At 42.5% G+C, this 23,265-nt stretch overlaps 1 protein-coding gene and 1 long non-coding RNA gene across 2 annotated transcripts in view; one reads left to right on the top strand and one right to left on the bottom strand.

The window, feature by feature from the left end:
• Positions 1–7,605: 7,605 nt before the first annotated feature.
• The window catches only part of ctso (cathepsin O), a 29,156-nt gene continuing 13,496 nt past the window's right edge, over positions 7,606–23,265 (bottom strand). Inside the window, exons 4-8 of the mRNA XM_069926205.1 lie at positions 18,733–18,900; positions 17,287–17,408; positions 11,923–12,086; positions 9,963–10,055; positions 7,606–8,344 (exon numbers count right to left, since the gene is read on the bottom strand). Coding sequence (XP_069782306.1) covers positions 8,310–8,344; positions 9,963–10,055; positions 11,923–12,086; positions 17,287–17,408; positions 18,733–18,900 — 582 coding nt within the window. The 3' untranslated portion in view covers positions 7,606–8,309. The remainder of the gene's footprint in view (positions 8,345–9,962; positions 10,056–11,922; positions 12,087–17,286; positions 17,409–18,732; positions 18,901–23,265) is intronic.
• LOC138757988 (uncharacterized) overlaps positions 17,049–23,265 on the top strand; it is a 31,459-nt gene continuing 25,242 nt past the window's right edge. The window contains exons 1-2 of the long non-coding RNA XR_011354022.1: positions 17,049–17,133; positions 17,568–17,676. This is a non-coding gene — a long non-coding RNA (uncharacterized lncRNA). The remainder of the gene's footprint in view (positions 17,134–17,567; positions 17,677–23,265) is intronic.

Here is a 23,265-nt window from a genome sequence, read left to right on the forward strand (position 1 = left end):
TGCGTAATTCTGGTCATCAAATTATGTACATTCACCAGGATGCCTGCTTTGATTGGAGGACATTAGTCATAGGGAGAGATTGGATAGGTAGAGCTTGTTTACCCAAGAACTAAAGAAGCTGAGTGAAAGTGTATAAGATTATGAGAGGCATAAACAGATTAGTCAAAATCTTTTTTTTCCATTGTAGGGTTATCAAACTCAAGAGGGCAGACGTGTAATGTGAGAGTTTTAAAGGGGACCTAATTGTTAATTTTTTAACACAATGAATGATATCCAAAACATGCTGCCAGAACAGATATGATTACGTTTCTGAACCATTTGTGGAAGGAGGGGCCTACCTGGTTTAGACTGATCAATGTTAATTAATGCCCATATGTTCCTTGCTGCTCTATGAACAAATGCTGTGGGGGCTGGAAATAATTTTAAGAGATGTGAGGGGCCCCATGATGTGTGCTGCTGGGCAACCCTATCGAGCTAGTAAATTTCCATCAGCCCGGAGTTCCCCAGATGACTTACAAGGACAATCCCGAGGAAAGGGGAAACCGGTTTATGTGGTGCAATTTGCAGATGAATTGTATGTAGCTTAATGCTGATAGGGTATTGCTTGTCACATGGGAAACTACTGTTTTGTGATTGGTTGTTAGATTGTAGCAGGGTATACAAACACATGCATTTATATGTTCAGGGAGCTCCTTGATATCCTGTGGGTGCAATGGACCTCCTGCAAGCTTGCGTGTAATAAAGGTGTACCGGGAAACAAAAGGCCTTTTTACACAGTAAACCCACTTAATTGGCATGTGAACAACTTGTTTTTAAAGGCAGCTTGGGTTGTTCACACTGAACCAAGAAATGATGCATCAGTGCAACCTTTTACCTAAGCAAGCCAGAATCCCAGAGTAAAAGGAGGCAGGACCTGTAGCATTATAGTGTTAAACCCTCTAGTCAGAAGCCATTGTAAAACACATCGGCTCTGATACCACCTACCTTGACAGTATCAGACATGGGATAACAATGACCCCCCCATTCCACCTTTTTACAGGTAGGTGAAGTGTTTAAATGGCAGTTAATTCCTGTTTTTTTTATGTCTGTGTAAAAGGGACTAAGGTGTCTGAGTACTCCATTCCTTAGGGTACTTCCTTGCTGAAGAATAGAGAACCACCCTGGACCGGGATGAAGGGGGCCAAAAAGTGACCACCCACAGCACCTAAAGAGGCAAGGCATAGAAGAATATGGTCCTAATGCATACAAATGGGCAGAAAAGACTGGCATGGATGTGATGGTCTGAAGACAATTTCAGGTAACCCTCATGCCCCATGTTCCTTTCCCAATCACGCTAGATCACTCAAGTTATCTATCCTTATTGTTCAACTTTTCATTCCCTCTTCCTTGTTACTTAGATTTGTTATTTTCTTCTCCCTGTTCCATCTTGCCATCATACCTGTCTTATCAGGCTCCACCTTTACCTTCCCAGCCTGTCCCACTCTTGTCCCCCACTCGACTTCTTCTGCCATCAATTCCCCCCCCATCTGATTTCACCAATTGTCTCCCAGCTTCATATCACCTTCTCTCCTACTTCCATCTACTGCTCATCTTCCCTCCACTCTCCTGAATCTCAACATGAAATATTTACCTGCCTTTGCCTCCACAGATACCTTATCACTTCCTCATTGTAGCACTGTCAATTAGACCTTACAGACCAGAAGTCATGATTAATAGGCTTTAATCACTATAAACTTACAATCAAATCTTACATGCTGTTGGCCCAATTCCAAGGCAGTACTGAGGGAAGTGATTGGGCAGTGCCACCTTTATTAAGAATCCTGGAGGGGGAGGAGTTACAGTATCGGGGGTGGGCCAACCAGTATAATGCATGTATTACAGTGTTCTACCACACTGAGTTCTAGCAGTTTATTTTTTTTACTCCAAATTCTATCATCTGCCATTTCTTTTATCCTATTTATTCCTCCCCACCTTAACACAGTTAAAACTAATGTGATTTTTTTCACAGTTCTCCAGTGTTCAATGTGAAAAGTGAATCCTTTTCCTCTTTTCACAGATGCTGCCTGATCTGCTGAGTGTTTTCAAAATACTCTGGGTTTTTTAATTCCAATATTTATCTCGGGGAATTCCCCTTTTGTATTCACTCCATCAATCCCCTCAACAACCATGTGTTTCAATAAATTCACCTCTCAGTTCTCGAAACTTCATGAGTATTTACACCCAAGACTGTGTGGCTCAGTATGAAAACACCGCCAATGACAAATTCGCTGATGATACCATCATAGTGGGTAGTATAAATAAGGGCAATGAGTCAGCATACAGGCGGAAGATTAAAAACTTGGCTGGATCGTACACCAACAACAATCTTACACTCAATGGCACCAACAAGCTGAATTCAGGATGAGAAAACCAGAGGTGTATGATCCAGTGATCAGAGGTGGAGAGGGTGAGCAAATTTTTCTTGGTAGTCATCATCTCAGAGGATCTTTCCTGGACCCAACACACTAATGGCATCATGAAGAATGCACGTCAGTGCCTCTATTTCCTCAGAAGTTTGCTGAGCTTTGGTATGAATTCAGAAACCCTGGCAAATTTCTACAGTGGTGTAGTAGAAATTGTGCTGACTGGGTGCATCACGGTCAGGTATGGGAATACCAATACCCCCCTGGGTGTAAAGCCCTGCAAAAGGTAGTGAACACAGTCCAGGTTATCACAGGCAAAACCCTCCCCACCATGCAGAACGTTTACAGTGGCAGCAATCATCAAGGATCCAGAGCACCCAACGCAGGCTCTGTTCTCACTGCTGCCATCAGGAAAGAGGTGTAGGTGCCACAAGACTCGCACCACCGGGTTCAGGACCAGCTGCTCCCTTTCCATCATCAGACTCCTCAACAACCAACTCAATCAGGGACTCATTTAAGGACTCTTACTTCTGCACTTTATTGTCCTGTATTGCAGTCATTTTGTTTACATTTCTTTATTGGTTTACATGTGTATGTGGTAGAATTTATTGCTTGCACTACCGATAAACAGTCATTCTGCCTCGCCTGCCAGATAAAGAATCTCAGGGTCGTGTGCAATGTCATGTATATACTTTTGACAATAAATCTGAAAAAGGGCCCAATCTAACCAAGTTTTGGTCTTTTGTCATTCCTACATCCTGGGATTCAACCTTTTCTGCAGTGCCTCCACTCTATATTTTTCCTGAAATAAGACCAACTTTACATACAAGTGCAGTGTCATCAGTGCCTTGCATTGAACTGCCCTATTTTATCCTCCTTAACTCTTCATCACCACATTAATCTTTATAATTATTTTCTGTATCTGGATACTGGCTTTTTCCATTTCATGAATACCCCAGATCCTCCTGCAATGTTATGCAGCTTCACTTCACTTAAATAAATTTCTTTCTCTTTCTTCCTTCCAATGTGCTTAATCTCGATTTCGCCACATTACTCCTCATCTGTCAATTTCTTGCCCTCTCTTGTAACCTGTCTATATACTTCTGCAAACACTGCATCCTCTTCATAGACTATATTTGAATCATCACTCATTTTCTTTCCAGGACACGCTGTTTCTTCATCCAAGCAAATAATGCGGACTTTAAATTGTTGAGGCCTCTTGCTGATCTTCTACGGAGAAATACATGAACCACAAATGCCGGAATTGTGATCAAACTGTTATGCTTTTTACACAGCCACTTCGTGCTGGTAAATTATTCCCTTTGTTCCAGAATGCGTGCCTATTTAGATACCGCCATTAGGTAAACCCTTATGTCAATGTGTTTACTTGCATTTTGCTCAAGGTTAATGTATGCTGATTGGCAAATGGACACGTGTGTCTTGTATGCCTCCACTCATTGCCCGGCCAAGGGGAATGTTAAAAATAGTTAACAGTTAATGGGCAACTAATTGGGACATCAATAAAGCGAGGGTTAGAACCAGTGTGTTGCGCAGAGGAAGGCATGTCCCAATATTTGCTAAAACAGGATGAGGTACAAAGAAAGGAAATGTAAAGTACGCAATCCACAGATGACCAGAGCATTGGAATGTCTCACCAATGACACTGGGCAGTGAGGGATCTGAACCCCGTCCATCCTCCTTGCTTCATTGGCATTCAAATTACTGCTCGCGTGTCTAAAGCCACCTGCTTCCCTCCATGCTCCATAGGCAAACAGATCAGGAGTGGCAGGAGTGGGATTGATAATTAGTAGGGCCTTTCATACAGTGAAAGAGCCCAACTGTAAAGGTGGAGATTCTCTGCCCTTACGTCGGGAAACTTACCTCCATGAATGTGCCGTGGCTGGCTGCAAAGCACCGAGTGCAATCGCTCTCAGGAAGAATAATTAGCAGAGCGTGGCACTCCACCGCCTCACACGTATTGCTGCTGCAAGCAGCTGGTTAGGGGCAGGCTGATGATGTTGCAATGACACCATCAGCCAGCGACCCATCTTCCCTCTCTCTCCCACCCACTCACCCCTCGCTCTCCATGACCCCCTCCTGGCAGGGGCGGCCGGTGGAGGCCATCAGGTCAGGGGTGGTTGGCGGGGGCCGTCAGGCAAGGAGGGCCATCAAGGCAGGGGCTGTCAGGGTAGGGGTTGCTGGTGGAAGCTGTCAGGGTGAAGGCCATCAGGCAGTTGGCGATGGCTGTCAAGGGGTGGCCAGTGCGGGCGGAGACAGCCACACCAAGTTGCTTTGGCCTTTGGGGCTGCTCTTTGCAGCTCAAAACACGGCAGAACAATGGCCGTCTTCCCTACCTATAATCCCCCTCGCCACTGAAACTGTTCAGGGAAACAGAGCATTCCAGCTTAATGGGTGATTATGGGTAGGGAAGACAGCCATTGCTCTGCCGCTCATTTATAATGAGTGGCATTACTGTACCAGTTGATCCACCTCCATCAGCTCTGGAGGGTTCTATGTGGTGCGGCTGGACATGAATGTGACACTGGAGCAAAGGCAAGTTTATATTTTTCCTTCCGTGCTTCTAGCCGGGCTCCAGGAGGAGGCTTGGTGTGAAAGGGCCTATTGTTTGTGTCTCTGGATGATGTTAGGGAAAGAGGAGAATGGAGAGGTGTTGCATCACCTCCAGTTGCGCATAAAGATGGCATGGGGAGGAAAAGAGGGAAGGTCCAGAGTCACAAAGACCCCTTCAAACTGCAGCACCTGAATATTGCTTCTGGGACTTGGGTGTGATTACTGGGTCTTGTGTTCAGGATGCAGCTTTCAAATCAAAGGTGGACCTACCTGCTAAATAGCCAAGCCAGTGATTTAATGGGGATCTCGCCCCTGTGATGACACAGTGAATGATGTGTCACAAATTAACTCTCATGAACTTTGTCTGATCAAAAAGTATTGTCTTAAAGTTTGTGATTAATGCAATGTGCAGCCGCCCGTAATTCACACACAAGTTGCATTAATGTATTAGAAGTCTATTTCTTACCTGCCATTTGGTTCTCAGCTGGCAGGTCAATCAGTGGGCAACTGGGACAGGCTGCTAGTGGGCCAGTCAGTGGGTGACCGAGACGAGCTGTTGGCAAGGCAGTCAGCAGGCGACGGGGTGGGCTACCAGTGGGCCAGTCAGCGGGTGACCGGGACAGGCTGTCAGTGGGCCAGTCAGCGGGTGACCAGATTAGCCTGTTGGCGGGGCAGTCAGAGAGTGACCGGGGCAGGCTGTTGGTGGGGCGGTCAGAGGGTGACCAGGGTGGGTGGCTGGCATACAGTCAGTGGGCAAGTCAGGTGGGGTGTTGGCGGGGCAGAGGGCGACCAGGACGGGCTGTTGGCAGGGCAGTCAGCGAGCGACGGGGTGGGCTACCAGTGGGCCAGTCAGCGGGTGACCGGGACAGGCTGTCAGTGGGCCAGTCAGCGGGTGACTAGATTGGCCTGTTGGCGGGGCAGTCAGAGAGTGACCGGGGCAGGCTGTTGGCGGGGCGGTCAGAGGGTGACCAGGGTGGGTGGCTGGCGTACAGTCAGTGGGCAAGTGAGGTGGGGTGTTGGCGGGGCAGAGGGCAACCAGGACGGGCTGTTGGTGGGGCAGTCAGAGGGCTTGGGATGTCTTTGCTGTTGTTTCTGCATTCACTGGAAGTTCATAATGCCTGCACTGCAATGCCTGCATTGCTGATGTCATTGGAGTGAGCAGGTCAGCCATTTTCATTTTCAAATAGGCTGTGGAGGAGACCTGGGTAAGTTTAACTGGTTTCCCTGACTATGAGTTAGGTCAGGGACCCAGTTGGGTTCTGACTGGGTTGATCCAGTTGGACCCTTTCAGATTGCCATGTAACTTGGGCACTAACCATGCAAATTGCCTGGTTAACCCCATTTTACGTGCAGTTTGAATGGACCTAAAGTGAGCAGTCCCTGTATAATAGAAAAAAAGGAAGACAAGAGGAAGTTATTATAGTGCCAGCAACCTTGGTTGGAATCTAGCAGCATCCAGGTAGCCCTCCTGGGATCTGGGTGTGATTACTGGGTCGTGAGTGCAGGATATATCTTTCAAATCGTAGCCAGACTTACTTGATAAACTGCCAACCCGGCGATTTAAGGGGGATCCTGCCCCTGCGATAACGCACAGAGGAACGCCATGCAGTCAATTTTAAAGTTCTCCTAAACGCGACCCGCCCCAGCTGTCAGTTGCACCTCCCCTCCTCCCCGCAACGCCACTTTCTCTAATGGTGGTTTGGGGGGCGGAGTGGTTGCTGCCGCTCTGGTTTGCGGCGACGGCTCAATGCGGGAGCAATGGCAGCACCAGTGTGGTTCCAGCAGTGTGGGGAATTATAGGTAATTCCACATTGAGCCGTTGCCATGAACCAGAGTGGCGATCGCAGCAGCAGCACATCACGGCCCCCACCCGATTGCGGCAGCTGCACATCATGACCCCCCCCCCCCCGCTTCATGGCAGCGGCACTTCAGCCAGGGGTTTGGTGCACACATGTAAGCACTGATGCCACCAGTGTAACCAGGTTGGCCATATCCTCTTTTAATTCACTGGAGCAGGATGCTTGAGAAGTTTTACTGGGTCTGCTGACCACCTCTGAGGTAGGTCTGGGACCCGGTTGGGTTTTGACTGTGTTGACCTAGTTGGATCCTTTCAAATAGCCGTGTACCTGAGTCGTCAACCGAGCAAATTGCCCAGTTAAACCCTTTTTACATGGCAATTTGAAAGAGCCTACTGTCTGTCAGGAATTTGTATGCTCTCCCAGTGACCTGCATGGGTCTCCTCCCACCCTCCCAAAATTGTACAGGGTTTGTAGGTTTATTGGTGCATTAGGTCAGCATGGGTACATGGACCAGAAATGCCTGTTACTGAGCCTCATTTCTAAAATATAAAAAAAATAAAATGACTGGTGGTAGGATCACATTGGAGATAGTGAAAATTGTACAAGATAATAAATTGAATGTGAAAGCTGATGGGGTGAAAGGTCAGAGCCAGGGGAACTTTGTTCTGTTCCAGCAGGCAGCGGTGAGAGCAGACCTATGGGAAATAATGTGGTTTAGAGCTCCAGCCACAAATGGTAAATGGGGAAGCTGTATTTCAGGAAGAACATCAATGAAGGCCTCATCATTGGAATAAATATGGTCAGAGATGACAAAACTGAGAAAAAGGAATTGATTTTCAAATGTAAGATTTTTCATCGATTTTATTTTTAATATTGTCCTTTTATATATTTGTAAACTTCCATAATGGAATAAATTGCATGGGAAGACTCATCTCTATTTTCAGTGAGGAATTCTTAATGTTAAATATCGACACTGACAACTTACACACTTCTCTGGCAAGAAGTTGATCCCTGTTTCTCTGAGTTGCTGGATTAAAATACTGCAAATCTCAAATAAACCATAGCTGCAATTGGTGGTTCACCAGCTATTTCTAAAGGTCATGTGGGGTATGACTTTAAATTACAATCCAGTTATCTCCCTGTAAAAAGCAGACATGTAAATTTTCTGAGGCTGATCTATTGTGAAGTAGATTGCCCAATGGTAGTGTATTAGAGGTAGTGCCATGAGTTGACGATTTTCTGGCCTGCAGCAGAAACTTTGGCACAGAGCTGAAGAAGCTTTCAGGTGAAAGCTGCTCGAATCCAAAGAATTGGAATGACTTCAGCAGGAATTAGGAATACAACCTGAGGCAAGCAGTCTGAATCTTCTCCATAAAATCTCCTTCATGCAAAGTATGTTGGTGGGTTCCTTTGTAGATATGCACTTTAAAAGCACAATTTTCCACTATTCCCTGCAGACTCAATGTCATCAAAATGCTTCAGATTTATGTTTGTGATGAGAAGCTATCCCACAGAGAGACGTGAAAATAGTTTCATCTCACACAAATCCTACTGCAATGGAATCAGCAATACCTAGGAAAAGGAGAAACATTTCCAATTTATAATACTTTCCAATATTTACTTTCAAATTATTTCCCTTCCCCCTCACATAAAATGGTGAAGAGGCTTGCTTGTGTGGCTCATTCAACACCTGTCGCCACAAGCAATGGAATTCATTACGGAGAATGATCTGTCTAGTTTGAATTACAGTATATACAGTATTTGGACTTTTATGAGAATGTATTCACCTTGGTGGATGGTGAGGAGTGGATTGGAATGAATGATGTACTATGTTGAAATTGAGCACATCATCTCAGATACTGGGTTAGTATATTGCTGAAATATGAAATAAAAGGGCTTTCTTGACAGTACACAAAAGCACTGGATAAACTCAGCAGGTCAAGCAGCCCCCATGGAAAGCAAAAGATAATTCATCAAGAGGGCTGAAAATCAATCAGACACCTGAATAAGAAGATTGTTGGAGGGTGGCAAGGGCTAGAAGGTGATAGGAGGATACAGGGGGGAGGGAGAAGAGAAAGGATCTAAGAAAAGGGCAGAGGGTTAATTAAGATAGCTCTATGATAGAAGGAAGGGGTGGAGCTGGAGGGAGAGGGATGTGGGAAAGAGAGAGAGAGAGAGAGAGAGAGAGAGAGAGAGATGGGGGGTGGGGAGTTAATGGAAATTGGAGAAGTAAATATTGATGCCATCTGGTTGGGCACTGCCAAGATGGAAATAAGGTGTTATTCCTCCAATTTCCCATTGGTATCAACCCAAGGCCATGGACAGTCATGTCAGTGTGGCAATAGGGTGTTGGCCTTGGGAGGACTTTCTGAGGTTATCTGTATGCTTAATGAAGCTGTTTACTGAATGATCTCCATGAATAAATCAAAACTTTTTTTTGCATTAACTGGCTAATTCAATAAATGGATAACTGGGAATTGTTCCTGTTTGAAAAGTGCATCATGTGAGTACAGTGACCTTTATTCCATCGTGACTTGAATACTGAAATATTTAGATTTCAGCCTTTGATCAGTGTTGGCCCTCTTCTCTCAGAGTCAAGGTTGTGTGAGTTTAGTAAATTTGTACCAGTATTAAGTGACCAGTGAGTTTGTAAAGGTCACCTACCTATTTGGCTTGACAAATGCCCTTCCTTGGCTTCTTTCCCTGGGATTAAATAACAGCATCTACTTTGGTTCCTGGAAACTGACGTTAATTGAAAGATTCGAGGACATGGTGGCATGAAATGTGTCAGCAATAAAAGGGATGGCCAGATCTTATTTCTCTAATGCCACAGATAGTCTGCACATTTCCTGGTTTTCTTCCGTCTGAACTGAAATCCAACAGGGGGAGTGGGGGTACTCCACATTGCTGGAAGTTTATTATGAACATCTGGATTAGTGGCTCTGCTTTGTGTGAATTTATTGAGCCCCAAAATAAAACAAATGTGCACAGCACAATAAAGGAACCTTGAATATTTAAAGTTGCAGGAGAAAGAAAAATAGATTGATTCTTAGTAGGTGCTACATTGAATGAGAAGAGTAGTTTAACATTGAGTACCTGGACAACAGCATAAACTATCAAGAGCATTAAAATTTAAAGTACATTCTCCAAATGAATGACAACTTTTTAATGAACTGCACAGAAAACTTACCACAAACATTTCTTCCCATTTTGATGTGGACGTAGCCATTGATTCCCCATTTTTCTCCCCATGAATTCCTCACTATCCAATAAGGAATATCACCTGTTTTCACAAAAAAAGGTATGAATGAATTTCATGTCATATTTGCGGATTTTGTGTCACAGAAAACAAATTTTCTATAACAAATTATAGGGCTGTTGTCATCAACTTCATGACTAATCAAGCAAAGGACCACTATCTGTTTTTTTGTTGTTTTTAATTTTAGAGTGGAATTATTCAAGATGTCAAATAATACTTTTGATGAAAGTGATACGTCAGAACAATAATTGGATTTATATCCTTACGTACTCAGGTTATATTCCATTAATATTAGACTCTTTTGAACTGTTTCCCTGAAATTTTGATATTAAGTATAATAGGTTGTTAATTTGTAATGTGAGTAGGAAGGAATTAACGTTAAACTGATGATATATTGTGGCCAATATTAGTAACCATATTGCATGAGTAAATGTAGCAAAGCATTGCTTGTAAAATAGTGTTGGAAATGCTTATTTTGTATTTGTAAGAAATATGAATTTGGGTCACAAAACAATGTGAAATGGAAATTAAAGTAACATTGATCATGCTTTCTTTTAAAATGCACACAATGATGTTTCAGTTTTTAAAGTTATTAACAAGTGGTCTTTAAAGACTTTAACACTTGGATAACACAACAGTCTTCCTCAGCAAAGGACAAAGTCCCTTTCTCTCCACAAAAATATACACCAGCATGATAGAGTAAATACAGTATGACTCCGATTATCCAAAATTGTATTCTCAGAAATCCTCATTTATCTGAATTTTTAAAAAAAATTTTGGATAAATGAGGATATCTGAAACAAATCAGAAATCTTCATTTGTCCGATTTTTTTTTCCAGAGCTGAACTGACCGGGGACCTTGGGTCAGTTGGCGGCAACGCAGACCTTGGGCTCCCAGCAGAGCGGGGCCTCGGTAGGGAGGTGTTGGTGATTGGCAGTGGCCAGCATTTTTTTGGGTGAGAATTAAACATTACTTTAATGCTTAAAAAGCCTTACCTTGTTTGTTTAAACACTGTTACAAGTGATTTGCTGTTGCTACTGGGCTACTTTAAAAAAAAGACTAGTTCTCAGAAAAAAAATGGTTTATCAAAAATAGGCTTGGTCCCAACCATTTTGGATAATCCGAGAAGTACTATAAATCCTCCAAAACCAAAAGGCAAAGAACTGATAGGAGTCAGGAACTTAATCCAAATATGGAACATGTTGCTTGAAAAGAAATGGAGACTGGAAAACGACTACTTTCTCTAGACATTGTTATGAGAATTTTTAAGAGATTTTCTACTGAGTTTTAAGAATAGATCATTGCTGTTCAAAAAAGGATCCAAAAGTAGATCTGGTGATTATAGGCCTGTAAGTCTGACATTGGTGGAGGGTAAATTAATGGAGAGTGTTCTTAGAGATGGTATATACAACTATTTGGAAAGGCAGGGATTGATTTGGAGTAGTCAGCATGGTTTTGTACGTGGAAGATCATGTCTAACAAATCTTATAGTCTTTCAAGGAGGTTACTAAAAAGGTTGATGAGGAGAAGGCAGTGGACTTTAGTAAGGCTTTTGATAAGGTTCCCCGTAAGAGGTTAGTAAGGAGGGTGGAAGCATTAGGTATGAATGATAAATTAGTGAAATGGATTCAACAGTGGTTAGATGGGAGATGTCAGAGAGAAGTCGAATGTTGAAAGATGGGCAGTTCAGCAAGTCAAATTCCAGGGTATAAATTCTTATGCAGTGATGTTAATATGGTGTTCTCCATTCTTTATCTTTGTTTTTTTCTGTATTTAGAATACATTTAAAATTGAAATTAGAATGAGCTCATAAGAGGAACAAGTTGGATGTTTCAGTCAAATGGTAAACTGAACTATATTGATTTCACTTATTAATTGCATTGCACTTACCTGTTTTGTCATAACCAGTGATGACTACTGCATGATTGGGTTCTTCATGAGAGCAATGGTGCTGTATAATGCCACCCAGATAGTCCTGCCAACTTACTGCATCAACAACTGCCACCAAAGGCCCCCATTCCAATAGTTTTTGCATCAGTTTTTCTTCATTGTATCTGCACAAGAATAATTTTTACACCAATGGGATGTCAAATACCTATTTTTAGGAATTTGGATTCATGACAGTTGCAGGTTAAACATTGGCCATGTCATGGAAGGACACCAAGGCTCTTTTTAAATCAGCCAAGCTAATTCTGTTGAGCAGAAGACTGCACATCTAAAACCCCTTTCACATTGGCACCTTATCCTAGTAATTAACGGCCAGTATACTGGTTAAATGGCCAGTGTGAACACTCGTGAATTGGCACACAGGGATCAAATCACCTCAGGGAGTGTAGCATCCCTGGGGTCATCTGACACCTGCCAGTCAATTAGCCCAATGTGAAAGGGACATGGACTATTCAGGGACTAAGTAGTGATGCGCTGATTGCATGAGTGTAGGAACGTGAAGGAAACAAAAGATTAAAAAGAAGGTATAAACTTTTAATTCAATTTACTAAATCCTGATCAATGTATTATGATCTTGTATTTAAACAAAATTAATCATCCCTAATTATTAACATAATTAAACATTATGTACAGCACAGTATGAGCTATTCAGCCCCTGTTGTTGAGCCAACCTATATAAAATTTATAAATTTTTAAAGAAACGTGGTAAAGTGTTAGCAGCAATAAAACAATTTATAGAGTGAGAGAGAGAGAGAGATGGAGCGAGCGATGGCGGACCTGCACTCCCAGAATAGCGTGCGGCATAGAAAGGGGTGAATTCATGGCAGACTTATGGAGGGATTTCTCTGCCACACGCAATTCTGGGAGGGGAGGTCTGCCATCGCTTGTTGCATCACTCAAACATTGCGGGTGGAGGATAGGTGCCCCTCTCCCCAGGGATGCCTTGTGGTGAGTGTGAAAGGATGCAGAGACAGATTAACAGTGGTCCAGTGTGAACAGCAAAGTGACTTCTTTAACTGGTTCATTGAACAGCCAATTTATGCATTAGCCAGTGTGAAAAGGGCTCAACTTGGATGCCTGCCTCAATTTTGTGTTTGATTTATTAATAAATAAATCAACCATTATCCAATCTATTGGTGAAATCAGTTCTTTGGGATGAACAGCCAACAATTTTTTTTTGAGACATACAACATGGTTACAGGCCCTTCTGCCACGAGCCCGGGCTGCCCAAATACCCCAATTAACCTACAGCCTCCATACGCTTTGAATGGTGGGAGGAAACTGAAGCACAGAGGTAACACTGGGAGAACATACAAACAGTGCCAACATTGAACCCAGCTCACTGGTACTCTCCTTCCCTAACCATAGATGTGGCTCGACTAGCTGAGTATTTTCAATGGTTCCTGTTTTATATTTTAGACCAGCCATTCTCCGTGGTGGGGGGGGGAGAGAAACAGCACATTTTAGGGAGCCCATGGACTGAATGTTCTTTTTATGTTGTCAGTAGGAGAGAAGAATGGAAGAAACTAACTAACCTTGACTGCTTCACAAGGAAAGCAGCCCATAAACTCTGTGCAGATTCCTAAAGTAGTTGAGAATAGCTGGTTTAGATTTCCACTATTGGGAGTTTAGCTTTCTATTTTCAATTCCCAGTTGCATGAACAATGCCTATTTTCTAGAAGAAAGTATTTTTTTTCTGAATGAGGCAATCGAAGAATAAAATAGAAATGTGCCTTTCTGGATGGAAAGATAACATGGATAAAGATGTTAATATTAAGCTGATAATTTAAGTGCAAGAGAACATTAAAAAAGAGGAAAACATACAAAGAGAAATTACCACTAACTGACAGCACGTGGATTTGAAAAGGTTAGATCATGTCTGAATATGGCTGTCTTTTATGAAAAGGTGGTAGAAAGAGCAGCTAGGGAATGATCCATGGATCTTATTCATCTGTAATTCTAGAAGAGTGTAAAATATGGTTGAAGATGATTAAACTCTCACCATTCTGTGAAAAAGGATGGAATGCAAAGAATGTAGATGAGAGCTTGAAAACAGACAATACTAGTTAGTAGGCCTCTTCTTATTAGGAGCCCCAAGGATGCAAGGATCTGGTTCAGGCTGGTACAGTGACCTAAGGTAGTCTATAGCTAGTACTGCGCTTGCTTAATAGAGACATGAATATTAACTTAGTCGCCCCTAAGGAGGGAATGAACTAATTAACATAGCATGCGATGTATGAAGAGGGAGGAACTGAGTGATACCTGTATTGATGGAAGGGAAAAGGAGAATTATGTAATGCATTGGGATTCTGATTGAAAGAAGGTAAATGAAGGTGGGGTGATGTTGAGCGTGGGAGTGTACAAAAGAGTGATGATTCTGAACCTCTGGTGTGTCTCCAGACTAGGGACATCTGACTCTGCAGACTCGAAATAAAGCTGAACCTGTTCTCCAAGACTTTGTCTCCAGAGTAGTGATTGTGAACTCTTTATATTTCACAAGAGGTTTGCTAAAGTCTGTCCTATTAACTCAGTGAAAACTAATAGAATTGAAGGCAAATCATATCCCTGGCTCGCAGAAGACAGAAAGCAGAAATAATGATCAAGTACTTCAATTGGCGGAGTGCAATCTGAGGTGTGTGTGTGTGTGTGTGTGTGTGTGTGTGTGTGTGTGTGTGTGTGTGTGTGTGTGTGTGTGTGTGTGTGTGTGTGTGTGTGTGGTATGCAGATAGGAAGCCCTGAAGTTAATGGGCATCAAATATCCAGCAATGACCTCAATCAATATGCAAAATTATGATGGGTATAGATAGACACGTGCAAGCAGACTTTTTCCACTGAGATTTTGTGAAACGAGAACGAGAGGACATGTGTTAAGGGTGAAAGGTGAAAAATCTGATGATGGGCATGACTAGAACAGATCATTTGACTTATCACCTCTTTACTTTATTGGAAAATATATTTTTGAGATGGCAGTGGATACCTTTTGAAGGCCCACAAGGTTTAGTCCTTTGGCCTCACCTATTTACACTAAACCTAATCTCATGTCATTGCATTGTATTGTATCTAGGTTTATTGCTGGTACAAAGCTCAGCATCAAAGTCAGATGCAAGGACAATTCAATGAACAAGTCAAGGGTTGGAGACTGATCAAGTTTTGGAAGGCAATGGCATATGGAAATGAATGTGGGCATCTGTGGATAACACAATGATAAGGCAAAAGATTATTCAGTAATCAGTAAATATTATTATAGTAGGAAACATTTTTTGGGGAATATTTGTAGTCCGTGTAAATAAATAATGGAAAGTTGACACAGATATAGCAACACAGAGCAAAATGCATAATTGGAGTACTGGACATAAAAACCCTTCCTGGAAAGACAATGATTTTACTACAAGATGGAGAAAACTTGAATGTTTATATGGCTGTATTGTACCCATAATTTCTGAGTAAAACAGCAATGCTCATATGATCTGTTGCTGAACTTAGAGGCCAATCAGATAGCAGATGCTTTAAGAATTATTTTCCAGAACTCGATAGACTCAGGATCAGTACCCATGGATTGGAGGGTAGCTAATGTTACCCCACTATTTAAAAAGGGGGGTAGAGAAAAAGCGGGGAATTATAGGCCGGTGAGCCTTACATCAGTAGTGGGCAAAATAATGGAATCCATTATTAAGGATGTAATAGTGGAGCATATGACTAGCAGAGAAGGGATCGGACGGAGTCAACATGGATTTACAAAAGGTAAATTGTGCTTGACAAATCTATTGGAATTCTTTGAGATGGTGACAGATAAAATAGATGGGGGAGAGCCAGTGGATGTGGTGTACCTGGACTTCCAAAAGGCCTTCGATAAGGTCCCGCATAAACGACTGGCTTTCAAAATCAAGGCTCATGGGATTGGGGGCAAAGTATTAATGTGGATTGAGAACTGGCTGGCAGGTAGAAGACAGAGAGTTGGGATAAATGGCTCGTTTTCTGAGTGGCAGGCGGTGACCAGTGGGGTGCCACAGGGATCTGTACTGGGACCCCAGCTGTTCACAATTTACATTAATGATCTAGATGAGGGGATTGGATGTACTATCTCCAAATTTGCAGATGACATTAAGCTAGGAGGGGTTGTGTGCACGGAAGAGGGGGTCAGGAAGCTCCAGTGTGATTTGGATAAATTGAGGGACTGGACAGATACATGGCAAATGCACTAATGTGGATAAATGTGAGGTTATCCACTTTGGTAATACAAACCAGAGGGCAGATTACTATTTGAATGGCAATAGATTAAGAGATGGGGAAGTGCAGAGAGACCTAGGGGTACTTGTACACCAGTCTCTGAAGGCGAGCATGCAGGTACAGCAGGCGGTTAAAAAAGGCAAATGGTATGTTGGCCTTCATATCAAGAGGGTTTGAGTATAGGAACAAGGATACCTTACTGCAGCTGTACAGGGCCTTGGTGAGACCCCACCTGGAGTATTGTGTGCAGTTTTGGTCACCTTATCTAAGGAAGGATGTTCTTGCAATGGAGGGAGTGCAGAGGCGATTCACCAGGCTGATACCTGGAATGGCAGGAATGACTTATGAGGAAAGATTGCGCAAATTGGGATTGTACTCGCTGGAGTTTAGAAGATTGAGAGGGGATCTCAGAGAGACATATAAAATTCTGGCAGGACTGGACAGAATGGATGCAGATGGGATGTTTCCAATGATGGGAAAATCCAGAACCCGGGGTCATGGTTTGAGGATAATAGGCAAACCATTTAGGACCGAGATGAGGAGGAATTTCTTTATCCAGAGGGTGGTGAATCTGTGGAATTCATTGCCACAGAGGGCAGTAGAGGCAGGTTCATTAAATATATTTAAGAGGGAATTAGATATATTTCTTCAGTATAAGGGCATTAAAGGTTACGGAGAGAAGGCGGGGATGGGGTACTGAACTTTAAGATCAGCCATGATCTCGTTGAATGGCGGAGCAGGCTCGAAGGGTCGAATGACCTACTTCTGCTCCTATCTTCTATGTTTCTATGTTTCCCCTTTATGCTTCGACAGCTACATTCTGTGTTGTCACAACGACCTGCTGTGGTGAATGCTGACTGCTTAGTCTAAGTCCTGTCCAGAATCCAATCAATAGGACTCATTGATAGCCAAGTTGAATCTACATGGGTAAGTAGTGGAACTAATCACTGATATAAAGCTTCATTTCCTTTACCATAAACTTTGCAGTATATGAGAGACAGTAAACAAGTTACAATTATGATATTAATTTCCCATCATTTAAAATTTCAACACCTAATGAGCTAAAGGAACTAGGATTACCTGAAGCTATATGCCCAATAGTTTCTGATTGAAACACCAAATATAGACTTTGGAAAATAATGGCAGATTCCAGTTTTTGCTTTGAAGGGATACAATGACTCTTTCACCAATTTTGTTTTACTCTGTTAACAAAAAAATGTTTTCCATTTTAGTAAAGGAACAACCCTGGTGGAACTAAAAATTATTTTGAATATTGCAACATTTTTGTGTGCTAAGCAAACATTATCGAAGAGCTGATCCTACGTTCACATGGAAATTTGACCCTGCTTATTTGTTGACAGAACGTATAACAGGCACGTGGAATGAAGTCAACATTGCAAATAACATAACATGTATATACATGTTGATGGCCCATGAGCTGAGTGTCATTCACACCTAAAGAAGCCTGAGGTAAACATTTCCTGGTCTGCTGTGAGGGAGTCTGGGTGTTGATTTTGTGGAAGACACATTATTTAATTATTTATTTGGTGTTCACCCCTTGGACTTCAATTTATGAATCCAACAACTTACCAACCTCCAAAATGCAGGATCATAAACCAATTTTGTCTTGGGTCTTGCACCCTATTACATTTCCGACTGCCTCGACCCCACCATTGTCTGCCACGACACAAGCTTAGCTCTGAATCTACCACTGACCCTCTAAGCCAGTTGTTCTCAACCTTTTCCTTTCCACTCACATACCACTTTAAGTAATCTCTCTGGCATCAGTGCTCTGTGATTAGTAAGGGATTGCTTAAGGTGATATATGGGTGGGAAGGGAAGGTTGAGAATCACTGCTCTAGACCCAATTGTTACTGAAATATTTTGCTGGAGAAAAATTGTCATTCACCCATTTCCTTTGGGGTTATGAAACCATACACACAACAAGTCAATTAGGTACGATTAAAACAGTGGTTTTCAAACTTTTTCTTCCCACTCACATACCACTTTAAGCAATTCCTTACTAATCACAGAGCACCTATGGCACAGGGAATACTTAAAGTGGTAGTGAGTGGAAAGAAAAAGGTTGAGAACCACTGCTCTAAGCTGTGAACGTCTGATAACATTTACAACCCCCACTGAATTTTTGTTGCTCTAACGTCAAATGCCCAAAATTTAACAGCATCTTTGTTATTTTGTGATGGCCAATTCTCCACACAATCAGCCAACCCCCACCTAACTCCAGCTTCAGTTTGTCCCAGAAAGTACTCTCACTCAGCAACCCAGGCATGCAGGAAGTTCTCAGTGGAGCCTGAATAGCCAGAAGAAGAGGCTATTGTAAAATCTAGGCGATTCAGCTCCCAGTGGCACAGAGACATGGACTTGGAAGGGTTTGGTTATGATTCTGTCGTTATGAAGATTGTTGAACAAGCTCAATAGATAAGATCAACTATCATATGCTATTTCCATAAATTTACCACATGAACAATGACAAATGATTGTCAGAAAAAAAAACATGTTACTTACCTGATTTAGCCATCTAAGGGCACTTACTGGTGAGCCGCCATTGCAGCCACTATCCTTGTAAGAACAATCTAGAACTTCTTGTGCACTCAGCGTCACTAATTCTCCTTTCTTAATTGCGAGAGAAGATTCAATACTTTCCACCACACTGAAGGCCCAGCACCCTCCACACTATAGCACGAAATAATCAGAAATTAGTCCAACCCTGCCCTTTTCTCCCCAACAGCATTGTCAACATCAGCATAATCACAATTTTCTGACAGCTGGAATATACATTTAAAAATAATAAACCCTGGAAGCTTTATCAGAGACCTTAATAATGATCATCTTTTGTGGGCTCTCACCTTTCGTTGGGTCCAGCACAGAAACAAAACCCCTCAGCCCCACTTGTTGATCCCATTCATCGATATTCATCCTATCTACAAGCACTTGGTGTTTAGCCTTGCAGGCCCTGGCAATTCAAGTACTTGTCCAGATACTTGCACTTAATAACCTTACCTACTTCCACCTGGTTTTCATGGCACGACAAAAAATCTGATCAGTGATTCAGTATTCATTAATTCTGACACAGCTCGTGTCCCCAGTGTAACTAATTATTAATCAAAGTTGCAAAGGAAGCAACTCCAAGGATTGATAAATTTGCTACAGCTCATGAATTATTAAAATAAATAGAAATCAGTAATTTTGGAATCAATCACTGGAAATAATAATAGGGTAATGGCTTGTGGTTATGCGCCTGGATTTATAATCCTGAGACGAAGCCCAATAATCCAGAGTGAGTTCAGAGCCTTCCATGACAGCTGGGGTTTTGAACAAACTCTGTGAAACTTCCATTAATTATCTTTCGGTAAGGAACGACCTTCTCAGCAACCTGTGGATGCATATATTTTTATGCTCACAATGTACTCCCAATCCCAAGACCTACCGCTAATTCTCTGGTATTAATGGACACTTTGCTTTATTTAGAATTAAAATGTTCCCACCAGTCTGCCTATCCTGATGCTTTTGTGCCTGAAATGGCAACATTTCAATAGGGGAAAGTTAACATTAGTGCAAATGAATTGAATGGAGCAAAGGTATTTGCATGAATATCTGGGGACTCATGTTTAAAGTGAGGGAGAGCTCTCCTGCATATTATTTAAGCGATAGCCTGCTGTTTAACTCTGAGAATCGTATCTTACAGCTGTGACAGAGTATATAGAAATGTTTTTGGGAGATAAATTGGGAAAGGTTTGATAGAGTAGGTCACATGCAAACACTTTAAAACAGATCTTATTTGAAACACTGGAGACATAGTGGTTTCTCACGCCTTTTTGCAAGAGCTTTGAAGAGTGCTCCGGAGACTGGATTATTGTTTATCAAGGTAACAGATGAAAGAGCAGGCTGGAGCTGCTATTATCTGAAGCAGAGTTTTGCTGTTGTAAGAGGGTCATGTGGTTTTGCAAGCAGAGAGAGTCAAACAGGCTTTCTCTCAGTCTCAGAGTGTGTGTGCGAGAGATAGAGAGAAAAGCAGAGATCACTTGACAGTGTCAGTCAGCAAGAGCAGCTGGAACTGAAACAGGAAAAGCTGGCAAGAAGCCCCAGTGTGGAAGACGGCCTGGTAACAGTCCTTGTGGTTCATGCAAGAGGAGAGGACTGGCTATCTAATGTTTCACTTGGAACAAGAGAAACAAAAAGGAACTCTGTGGTGACCTGAAAGAAAGAGGTTATCATCTAGAGAACCCTGATGGGGCGAGTTTCATCAGCAAGACACTGAGATGACGGATGGATGTCCTGGAACAACACATCTCTCTCTGAAAACCAATAAGAACTTTCCTGAGCATTAACCATTTACCTTTCGAACACCAAAGCTTGATGAACTTTACAAATGTTAAATTCTGTTTACAGTATAAGAATGTTTGTAACCAGTGAACTTGGAGGAATGAGAAGTGAGATTGGACTGTGAACCAAAGAACTTTTCTAAACTTATGCACACATTAGGTACACATGCGCTTAGAATTAGAAGGGGGTTAAGTTAGGTAAAGTAAGTTAATAGTGATAAGTTAAAGTGTAATTCTGTTTTCATACTTAAAGATAATTAAAATCAACTTTTGTTTAAGTAACCATTTGTCTTGGTGAATATCTATTGCTGCTGGGTTTGGGGGTCCTCTGGGCTCGTAACAGCAAATACCTCTGATTCTTCCCCCACTGTGGCAGAACAAACCCCTCGGGAAAGGGATATAGTGGTGTGCTGGGAGTCATTAATATCGACTCCAGGACCGATGAAGTTTAATGATGGCGTGGGCAAGGAAATCTCTTGCTATTTGACACATACTGTCCTTATCTCCTCCCTACTGAATATTTAAAGTTATGTGGGCATAATAGAAAGTCTGGGTAAGGGACTTCAATTTTCCATCACCTAGATTGGCTTGGTACCATTACCAATGACCAAGTTAAACACATTTTGAAGATACAGTAGAAAGACTTGTTAAATGGCAGTAAAGGCTTGAGGGACTACTTGGCCGCCTTCTTCCGAAGTTGTACATTCACATGTAAGATGGTGGAGAATTGATCCACACACATTTTTCCCCTGAGTAGATGTTACTATTAATAGGAGCATCAACATTGCATCCCGATTGAAACAAGGTTCTGTCTTTCCGCGGAGGACCTTCTATCATGTTTTGTGGTAAACAGATTCAGAACAGAACTGGCAGCTCTGTACTGGGCACTTAACTGCAATCTGTAACCCTATTATTAGGTGGCACAGTGGCCTATCTAATAGGGTTGCTGTCTCACAGTGCAGGAGACACAGGTTCAATCCTGACCTTTGTGCATTTATCCTATGAACTATTTTTCTCCCACATCTCAAAAGTTGTAAATTGTCCCTCATATGTGGGTGAGAGGTAAAATTTGGGGGTTGATGAGAAAAACATTGGATTAATGTAGGAGTAGGGTAAATGGTGGTTGATTGTAGGTGCAGATTCAGTTGGTTGAATGGCCTATTTCCATGTTGTATTTCTCTGTGACTAACATATGGCTGGCAGGATGGATCCACCCTGCCTTCCTCACAGCCTTACTTTTATCCAGATCAGCCACTCTGCAATTTAGCTGACCTGGTGTTATTGTTACCAACAGCATTCCAGTACATTCTGGGCACCTACAACTCCTTATGAGAAGCCGGCTGTAATGCCATTAGGCATTTGCATGGAGACCACAAGGAGCACTGTGCAGACTGCTGGTGAAGAACCAGGACAAGAATTGACCTGCACTAGGACAGGAATTGACTTCTGCTCCATTCACGAGGCCAATCTTATGCCAGGTCCCAAATGGTACTGGTTCTAGGTTTGTGGGTCTATCTTCCCTGGTACTAAATTCCCTTGGCTCACGTGAAACTAGGACTTGGATCCACCTGCTGTCAGGGCCTAGGCCAGCACTGTGGTCTGGGAGCCAGGAATGAGATACCCAGGATATAGAGTTCCAAGGACCATGTTGACCCAGATTAATGTCCTCAACCTGAATCCAGATCCAGGTCCATAAAGTAAGGCTTCAGACCAGGTTGCACCAAGCAAGTAAACATGGACTATCACTTGGTGGGTACAGGTCTTAGCTGTATGACAATTGGATGAAGTGCAGGTGCAAACTGGGCAGAATACAGGAAAGTGTAAGGTATCAGGGTATATCGCTGGGTTAATAATGCTGGGTACAGATCTATCCCTGTATCGGACTACAACAATGGTAGGCACAAACCTGGCAAGGTGGAAGAGACCACCAGATATGAGAGCATAGAGGCAGTGACTGGAGCAATGAATGGACACTAAATGGAGGTGGTGAGGTCGCATTGAATGCTGTGGTGAGGGCCAATGAACAGAGGTATGAGGATGCCCTGAATGCAATAGTGAGAGGGCCCTCAGTATGGCAGCAAGGGAGTGCACCAATATAGAAAGTTTTTTTTTAAATTCCAGATTTATTGAATTTCTTGAAATTAAAGTGTAATTCTTTGAGTCAATGCTCAAGAACCCTTCTGAAGATTGGTAAGCTCATCTTGTGCTTGTAGAATATTGAGAGGTAACTTGCTCAGGCAAAATTTCCTCCCATTTGTTGTGGAAGCTGCCTCGTGCAGGCAATCTTGCCCTGCAAGACAAAGTGCAAAGTTGATTTCTATGTGTGTGATTTCAAATGACATTATTGCTGTGGTTCAGTTGTTAAGTCCAGTGTATGATGGGGATTATTTGAGCTCCTAGGCGAGGAACATGCCTGCTATAATGGAATAACTCAGAGCATTCATGCATGCACGGCTACTGTGTGGCTTTGCTGCATAACTGCACCTGTCAACTATAATTCGAAGAATCATACAATTCAATTTGATAAAGGGAGAGAGGACATGGAATTACTTCCAACACTTCTCCAAAGGGATTAAAGTGGCATTCTCCTTCCACTTGTATTTCACGTCTGTTTTGGAAGTCGTTTTACCATGCTAGTGCAGAGCATCTGCTTTCTCTGCACCATGTCTACTAAGAAATCAAGGTGTCTTTAAAGATAAGAGGCCACTCTCTACCA

This window comes from Narcine bancroftii, chromosome 3 (assembly GCF_036971445.1).
Source record: "Narcine bancroftii isolate sNarBan1 chromosome 3, sNarBan1.hap1, whole genome shotgun sequence".
NCBI classification, from domain to species: domain Eukaryota; kingdom Metazoa; phylum Chordata; class Chondrichthyes; order Torpediniformes; family Narcinidae; genus Narcine; species Narcine bancroftii.